Genomic DNA, 8,915 nt, shown 5'->3' with positions numbered 1-8,915 from the left:
AATTTCTAGAAAAACATCAGCCTAATCAGTAAAACCCAAAATCAATCTTTCATTTTTTTCCACTTTGAGCACAAAGTTCACAACCGGTCTCCATGTGGAAACAAAAGTACTTCTATTCTTTCCTTTAACCAAATTGGTCAATTTAGCCATTTCTGCCAACTTCATCAGCTTCTGTAGCCATTCATATAATGGGAATCAAAATGTCCTTTTATTTTTGTGTGTCCACATATATAAGATAAAAGTTCCATTTTTTTTCTCCAAGTTTCCAAACCCAATAGAAAAGTTTCTGGTTTCATTTTTATTTTTGTTTTAAGAATTTCCTGTATTATAATATGAATCTTACTCCAAAATTTCTTTGCTTTATCACAAGTCCACCATAAACGGCAAAAAGTTCCTTCTTTCTTTGACACTTCCAACATTCATTTGAAATACCCTTATAAATTCAGGATAATTTATCCAATGTTAAATGCCAGTAATACGTCATCTTATAAAATTTTTCTTTTAAAGTATAGTTTAGTATAAATTTTAAACCTTTCATTCACATATTTTCCCATTGTTCAAGCATCACTTTATATCCAAAATTCCTTGCCAACTGAATCATACAGTGTTTTACATGTTCATTTTCCAAATTCAATTTAAATAATATTTTGATAAATCTTAGCAATAATATGCTCATCACTACTAACATTAATATTAACAATTCATTTTTAGCAAAATCAAACTCGTAACTCTTTTTTATCTGATTGAAATCATTCTTTCAGCATTTGATATGTAAAACAACAGTAAACATAACCTTCTAATTCAATTTCTTCTGTCAACTTTAATGTAGGTTCACCAGAGTTGAAAGGTAATATTAGTTACCATGTCCACCAGTCTTGCTTCACCACAATTTCTTTTCTAAAAAAGGCTTCTTGGGGGGAACAGCCAAAGAGGCAACTTGGTATAGAACCTTGTTTTATATTTATTCCAAACTCTTAGTATGGTACATCTAGCAAAGTGATTATTAAAATCAACATTAACTTTAATTTTACCATAGCGTAAATAACTGTGCCAACCAAACCCTATTCATGGCCCTCTAATTCAAGTAGCTTTTTATTCTGGAGGTTTACCCATTCTTTTAAGCAGGCCAGACAACATGCCTCAAAATACAATTTCAGGTCTGGTAAACAAAACCCTCCTTTTTCCTTAGCATTTTGCAGTAGTTTGTATCTAATTCTTGGTTTTTTTTCTATTGCCATATAAATAAAAGACTGACCACAGGAATATTGTAAGCAGTTGCTGAGCTTGATAAATAATTCTTTTATGGACAAATTCCTCTTTCACGCCATTATTAGAAATCTTATCACATTCTAAACATGCCTCAAAGACAAATTTCAATGAGACCAACAGTTGCATTAGTTAGACATTTTTGTTTCTTACTATATTTTTTCTACAATTAAGATCGGGCCTCAGAAGAATAATGTAGCATTTGGGGAAAAAGATACAAGCCAAGAGAGCAGCTCCAGAGGCCAAAATGGAGAAGATCTCCACAGCCACCATGGACTTCCCTTTGGTGCTCAGGTAAGTGGGGAGGAAAGAGATCCAAACACTGCAAAAGACCAGCATGCTAAAAGTAATGAACTTGGCTTCATTAAAACTATCAGGTAATTTCCTAGCTAGAAAGGCGACTATGAAACTGACAAAGGCCAAAATTCCTAGGTAAGAGAGGACACCGTAAAACATGACAGCTGAGCCTTGCTTACATTCCAAGATGATCTCTCCAAACAAGGAATGGAAGTCCATGTTAAGAAATGGGGGAGAGGTTCCCAGCCAGGTGGTGCAAAGGACTGCTTGGATCAGGGGACAGGCTATGACAATGGAGTTGGTCAGTGGTTTTCCTAAGAGTTTCCTTGTCTTGTTCCCTGGCTTGGTGGCCATGAAGGCCAGAACCACCATGACAGTTTTGGCCAACACAGAGGAAACCACAAGGGCAAAGAGAATGGCAAAGGCAGATTGTTGAAAGAGACAGGTGATCTTCCCAGGTTGACCAATGAAGAGGAAAGAGCAAAGGAAGCAGAGCTGGAGGGAGACAAGGAGGATGTAGGTGATATCTCGGTTGTTGGCCTTGACGATCGGTGTGTCATGATGTTTATAGAAAACCACTAGGACTGCAGAAGTGATCACAAAGAGGAAAAGAGCAAGAAAAACTAAAATGTATCCCAAGGTGTTTTGATAGGCAAGGAAGTGGATCTTCTTGGCAATGCAATGGTCCTTGTCCTTGTTGGGAAATTGGTCTTCTGGGCAGGGTTCACAGTGAACTGCATCTGAAACCAAAAGTCTTTGTCTAAGGATTTCTTGAGCAACTACCATGCACGTTATCCCTCTCACAAAAGTGATACATGTATTGCCCTTCTGTTATTGACCTACCTACAAAGGGAGTAATGAAACAATCCCGTGTGCTCTTTATGGGGCATCAAAAAGAGCAAATCATCCTTCATTTGGGATGGTCCTGGGGATAGATTAGCCAGAGACAAGGATTTATTCCATTCCAGCTATCCATTCACTCTACACTTCCATGAGTAATATGGTTTTCAGTCTGCCTGTTTTTTCTCCCATTTTATAAAGTAACCCGAAGAAGACAGACATGTCAGTTATCCAGGAATTCTGCGGGATGTTGAATGGTGCTGTTTTGTTTGTGACCACATTATCCCTGCCTTAACCTCTCTGCTTTGTACCTCAAATCTGTTCAATCAGATGTTTTTTGCTCCCTCCTGCTCTACCAAATTGACATAGATAGATGGATCTCCTCTTTCCCTGGCAGGTCTATTTCCTCAGATGTTGATAGTGCTGATGGAAGGAGCATATTCTGAGTAATAAAAATTAAAGCTTGGACCACACACTACACTTCCTCAGGAAAGATTGGAGGGCAGTTTTTGCAATTGGATTTTAGAGTAGTAGTGGAAATCCAAGTTGGACATTCCTAAATTCTGCCCTAAAGTTACTGTTAGGAATATGAGTCACCTAACAGCTATTTGGGTTAGAAATATATAAACCAGGATAATCATTTTAAAACTGTATCTTTAAGAAAATGCAAAACTGTAATTAGGTGTGGTTTCTCAAACGGCCATAAGATGGAGCCAGAAATCTGGTTTCTATTAGTCTTAGTCTCAGAAGAGAGTGTGTCTGAGTGAGTATCTCTGTTTCCTTCTGTTGGAAAGTATTGCGGTTGCTCCATTTCTTCTAATTGACTGATATTACTGGATTTAATGTAAGTCTGATACTGAACTGTTTTTTGACACTGGACTTTGATATTTGGATTATCCCTGGATTGAAAACTGACTGATTTAACTTGTGAATGACTTTGGATTGCTTATTTTGGACTTTGCTTAAATCTTTCTGGAAGTAAAAATCTACATTTACTGTACAGTGTATCTGTGTACAGTGTGTGTATTATTCAAACACTACTCTCAAATACGTCTCCCTGTATGCACTCATTCTCCTAATGGGGAATTACCTCAACAGTTACCCTGCATGGAAATGCTGAGGATCGGGACTCTGGTGGACTCTGTGGCCAGGGGAGTTTATATCTGTAAACTGAAAGATTTTGCTGAAGGATATGATTTCATGTCATTCTAATAAAAAATGACAACAATAACAAAAATGACTTAATGAATGTCTTTTTTGATCCTGGAAAATTAACATTTGAAGTCTTGTCTACCTGTCTTGTTAGAAATGGTCCCTTCTGGACAAGCAGCACACTGGTAGCAGCAAACCTCTTTGTCCTCTAGAACTCTCCTCCTCTCTCCTGCATGGCACCTGTTCCTGCCACACCTGGCAAAGGGCACCTTCTGAAAGAGAAAAGAGAAATACTTGGGATGACCTAAGCAATGAACCTGCTGAATTCCTTCTTTCCTCCATTCCTATTTCTCTTCCCTATTCCTATTTCTATGTGAAAATTCTCTTCTAAATGAATAGATTGCTACTGTCTATCAGAAATCAAGAACAATCCTGAAGTAATCAGCAAAGGGTATTTCTGACACACCTATGGATGTGGAAGATTGGATCTGGAATCTCAGCCTGCAGAGGAAGGAGGAGAGCATTTCTAAAAGAAAAAATTGTGAGGTTACAACTGAGTGGAAATGGTTTAGTGGAAATCACTATTGCTTCCTGTAATTGCAGCCTGCATTTCAAGGAGACAATGTTCCATGCCTAACTCTTTGTGGTATGACACAAACCAGACCTCAAAAGTATTACATGCAAAACAGATTTTTCATGAAATGACTGGCATGATTTCTGGCTCGATTATATTTCAAGTTAGGAAGATGTTCTGCATCTCAGGAAGAGAATGAATCTTTCCTTGCACTTACATTTCCTTGCAGCTCACCTTTGTGGCCCAGATGATTCCATCAGAGTTAATGGTGAAATCCTGGCCTGGGGGAGCCTCAGGATTTACTTGCCCAACTTTCGTGGGGACAAAGGATCGATTGGGGAGGAGAACCCAGTTGAGAAGATCATAATGAGCAGATCCCAGTCCATCTTCTGAGAGGAGACCTCATCTCCAGCACTGTTGTTGAATTGCACTTTGCTCAAATAGGGAAGAATCTGAAAGAAAGGAGAACTTCAGAAATTGGAGTATTTGGGCTAGACCTACAAATGAGACATTGTGGCTTCTATCATCACATTGATCTTGAGAAGATGGGTTTACATTTGAGAAGCTAGTTCTATCTCTTGGTGGTATGGTTTCCAACTCCAATTTGATCAAAACAGAAGAATTTTAGTTCCACAATCTAAAGTTATTTTTAAGTTTTTCCTCTGATGAGACTTGGTTACATGAACTTTCCAATAGTTCCTTTGGCCCAAGTTCTTGTTAACTGATAAATGAATCTTTGAAATGAATCAAAGATTTCTATCAGAACCATGGAAAATTCCACTGACTTTCTCTAGCTCATTGTCAAAGGCTGCAGAATGCAGAAACCATGTTTGATCTACTGGGCCATGTGGAAGGTAGCATCTGACCTGGTTGGTCACTTCACTATTCAGAGAGGTCCAACATTTCAGCCTTTGATGCAGGAAATTCTGATGAATTTCAGACCAGGAACCCATTAGAACCACTTTGAATCTTGCTCTATGCTGTGATTGTCATAGAAACAAAATCACAGTATTGGAAGGGACATTGGAGGTCTTCTAGTCCAACCCCCTGCTCAAGAAACAGACCTTCGACAATTTTAGACAAGTGGCTATCCTGTCTCTTCTTAAATGTCTCCAGCAATTTGGCATCCATGACCTCTAAAAGGTAAATTTCTCCTTAGTTCTAGGTTGCTTCTCTCCTTGGTTAGTTTCCTTCCATTATTAATCAGAAGGTGTTTCCACACAACAAGCTAAGTAGCAGAACAAATGTTAAACTAAAAAAAGGGCAGGGTCTCAGATGAATTGGTATGGGAATATGCAGACATTTAATCAGTAAATGAAGAGATTGATACGAGGAGCTTCCAATCTAAGTATCTGTGGTCTGCGTCAAAAGCCATAGAAATTACCTGCCATGACTGGACATTTGCAGTCCTCTTTCCAAGCTTCATGATGCTTGGTCGAACTCTGAATCCATACATTGCATGTAAAGCATGTGCCAGAGCATAAACAGCATTGTAGATATTGTAACTTTCTCCTGTCATTCTTTTTTCAAAAGTGTAATTGGGCAGATTGTGCAGATTCTCCTTTCCTGTACATGGTTTTTTCCTCGTTTGAGGGATCTTTCCTGATCGATGGATCTTGCAGCCAAAGACATATTCCCACCATGGAGGGAGAAAGACATCTCCTTGGGGGTTCAAGGGGTCTAAAGACAGGAGGAAGTGGCTGAATTCTGAGACATCCCCAGAGTGGTCCCTAAAATGCAAGACCCCATGCAAAGGCTTTATATATGGCAATGTGTGTTCAGATTCCTCCACACCAAGTTTCCAATGGGAAGTGAAAATACAAACTTTCCTAAATGATAGTTTTTTGAATTTTTCAAAAATATATAACGCCCCTATTACAATGGTAATAACAGTTGAGTCTCCAAACATAATAAACACTTCTGCTTTAGACCAGGTGCGGAAATTGAGAATAAAATTGTTCCGAGTGATTTCAAAATGATCCAATTCCAGCATTTGAGTGAAGGCCAGGCAGATCTCCTTCTCCTTGAGCATAGGCATCAGAGTTGAGACAAAACGTTCTCCTCTGTCATCTCCAGGAGCCAGAAGCCCAACCCAGTTCCACTGGAAATGCTGGAGCAGCTGGACTAAACCCACATACTGAGAAGATTCCTTGGGATTAATCCGGAAGAAGGAAGGAAAAACTTTTCTCTCTCCCTGAGAGAACTCAAAGCCAACACCGAACTGGAGAAAAAGAGGTGTTTTTTTTCAAAGACAAAGTAAAAGTTTTATGTTGACTTTAGGGGTCACCATTGTGTGGTAGATGGCCCTTGCAGTCAGGCTGATTCTCTTTGACTGGCAAACTTCATCTTCCTCCCTTCTTAGCCTTCTTTTATTGGTTGTGGTATGTCAGAAGACAAGAGAGGAAACCATCAACCTGATACAGAGAATAAATACTACTAAAATGATGGCTACCCTTTAATAAAGAATAAACTAAGAGTCACAAGCTCATTATATCCCCCACCCCAACAAAAAACTACTTTTAGTTTCATCTTTGCTTTTCACCTTTATCTGTATCCAATGGAGCTCTCTTACCTGTGGGACCTTAAAGATGTTGAAGATGGAAGCCATCAGCCTTGAGGATTTGGCACTGAGACCACCAATGATGGACAGCAGAATGTCCTGGTGGTCACATTTGTAACCTGGAACCACTTTGCCTTGTGAGGAGAGCATGGAGAAGCTGTTTAAGGCAATATATATGTCTCTCTGGAAATGGCCAAAGATATGGAAGCCAAGGGTGATGTTGGGGAGCAGAAAAAAATCCTTATTGACCTGGGAGACAGCAAACATCAATGCAAGGAATTGCTGGTAGTAACTAGTGATGTCTCTGTAGTGAGAAAAATATTGGAGCTTGTGCATGTCTGTAAAATTTGCTTCAGTGTTTGGGGGATTTTGGGGGGCAGAAACTACCAAATTTCATTGGGTTTGGGTTTTTTCCAAAGGTTTTCCCTTGGCTAAACTTGGATGAGTTTGTGAGAAAGGAAAGGAACCTTTCCATAGATATTATGGACTTTTTCATACTTTCTATCATCCCTCCCATTTTCACTTTGCTTCAGTGGCTGAAATCCTTTAGATCTGCTCCCCTTTCACCATAATTATTTAGGATCTCTCTGGGAGAAGCTTCTTCAGGTGAGGTAAAGATTGCTGAGCACAGGACTCCAATGGGGTCACCTCATAGATTTACTGAACACCATTATTTGTGAATAATGTTGATTCCAAATCTAAGAGGGATTTTTGTAACTCCTGAACACTGGAAAAGTAAATTATGAAGAGCTTTTATTTGTATTTTCTACCACAAATTACTGTTCAGGTTATTATTATAATTTGACTTCTTCACTAGACTAGCACAGATTCCCTCTTCATTTTTATTGTTTATCATCTTCCTGATAAAGATTTTGAGAATTCCAGCCTATTTTAACAGCTTGCTAATTTATCGAGAAAAGCACAAAATATGCACTACACAAGGACAGTGCAAATACTAGAAGTATTTCTGAAAAAAGTCCCTGATTTTAAAACAAAAAAAATATATCTGTATGTTTCCCCTCCAGCTGAAACTTACGTATTATGTAGATGATGAATCAATGTATTAAAGTCTAGGACAGGAGACTTTACAATGATTCCCAGGGGAAAATTCCCACCAATAATGAGATCACCAGGCCTATAGTTGCTTTTCCTTAAGTGGACATAATCCCTGAACACACAAATGGTTTGGAGCCTCTTTGCTGTAGTTGGATCCAGGAACCAGAAGAGCAACAGCATCAACAGTAGCATGACTCCAGCCTGGTCATTCTTATCACCTTCCCTCCTAAAACAAAAGCCAAGGTTTATGCATACACTGATTTGAAGGTTGCTCTTGAAACCTCACTGGAACTTTAGCAGATCAGACAATACCTGTGCCACCTGGATGTCCCCAGGACAAATTTATAGGAATGATGCTTTTTCTTACCTGTGTTTGGGCTGTGACCATACAGGAAACAAAAGCACATGAGCCTCTTCAAACCCAGGAGGGAGCTCTTTGCAAGACATGCTAAGGGGTCACATTCTGTTCCCCAGCTGGAGAACTCAGATGTATTTTTTAAAGCAAATTTCATCCTGGAAGATCTTTGTGTCTACAAATCCACAGGGAATACATGAAGAATGCCTGTTCTTCTGATAATTGCAGGGAAAAGCCACTGTCCTATCCCCTTGGCAACAGCTTCTCTTCATGCAGCAGAATGGAAAACATGTTTGTGTCTCTTCTTGTAATTCACAGAGCAGATGGAGTCATGGGGAAAGTTGTGTAGTTGACCTGCATGAAAGTGACTCCTGCACACAAGATGGATTTTGCCTTGTGCCTTCATCTGGTGAGATTACCTGGGTGCTACTTGGGAATAGTGGCACAAGGCAAAAATGGAATTTGAGGAAGAATCTCAGGGTATTAACTGCAGTTTTTGGCAAGACTTGCAAATATCTGTTGCTGTAGTTGATGTATAGGAATTGTCCTCCGGGTGTCTCTTTTGGTCTTTTGGGGTGCTGCTCCCCAAATTGCCAGGTCTGAAACTCTTTTCTTGAAAATTCATTCAAAGGATCAGTTGGGATCGTTACTATTGTATTGTCCTTAAAGAAGGCATGCATAAGCACACCAGCATGCCTACTGTCCCTGTCTTACTGTTCCCATTTACCTTTAATTACTTCCTTTGTTCTTATTTATGTTCAGACTTATACTTTTTACCCTATACATGTTTGACCAATAAACAAACAAACAAACAA

General features: G+C 39.2%; 1 protein-coding gene across 1 annotated transcript; it reads right to left on the bottom strand.

The window, feature by feature from the left end:
• Positions 1 to 1,398: 1,398 nt before the first annotated feature.
• Positions 1,399 to 8,192, bottom strand: LOC148133579 (vomeronasal type-2 receptor 26-like). Its single transcript, XM_087965668.1, has 4 exons — positions 8,113 to 8,192; positions 6,702 to 6,993; positions 3,698 to 3,827; positions 1,399 to 2,303 (listed from the first exon to the last, which is right to left on the bottom strand). Exons 1-4 carry the CDS (start codon positions 8,190 to 8,192, stop codon positions 1,399 to 1,401), a joined length of 1,407 nt encoding a protein of 468 aa, XP_087821794.1.
• Between the last annotated feature and the right edge of the window lie 723 nt (positions 8,193 to 8,915).

Source organism: Notechis scutatus, chromosome 1 (assembly GCF_049901735.1).
Source record: "Notechis scutatus isolate UNSWTSFEM ecotype Mainland chromosome 1, rNotScu1.2, whole genome shotgun sequence".
Classification (NCBI taxonomy): Eukaryota; Metazoa; Chordata; class Lepidosauria; order Squamata; family Elapidae; genus Notechis; species Notechis scutatus.
This window is presented reverse-complemented; position numbering and strand designations above follow the sequence as displayed.

Bases quoted from the DNA above. Each gene is read 5' to 3' on its own strand.
- LOC148133579 (XM_087965668.1), bottom strand. From the start codon at position 8,192: ATGTCTTGCAAAGAGCTCCCTCCTGGGTTTGAAGAGGCTCATGTGCTT. The intron at 3,828-6,701 runs GTAAGAGAGCTC...TTTCTCTTTCAG, and splicing joins ACATCTTTAAGGTCCCACAG to AAGGTGCCCTTTGCCAGGTG. The intron at 2,304-3,697 runs GTAGACAAGACT...TTTTGGTTTCAG, and splicing joins GACCATTTCTAACAAGACAG to ATGCAGTTCACTGTGAACCC.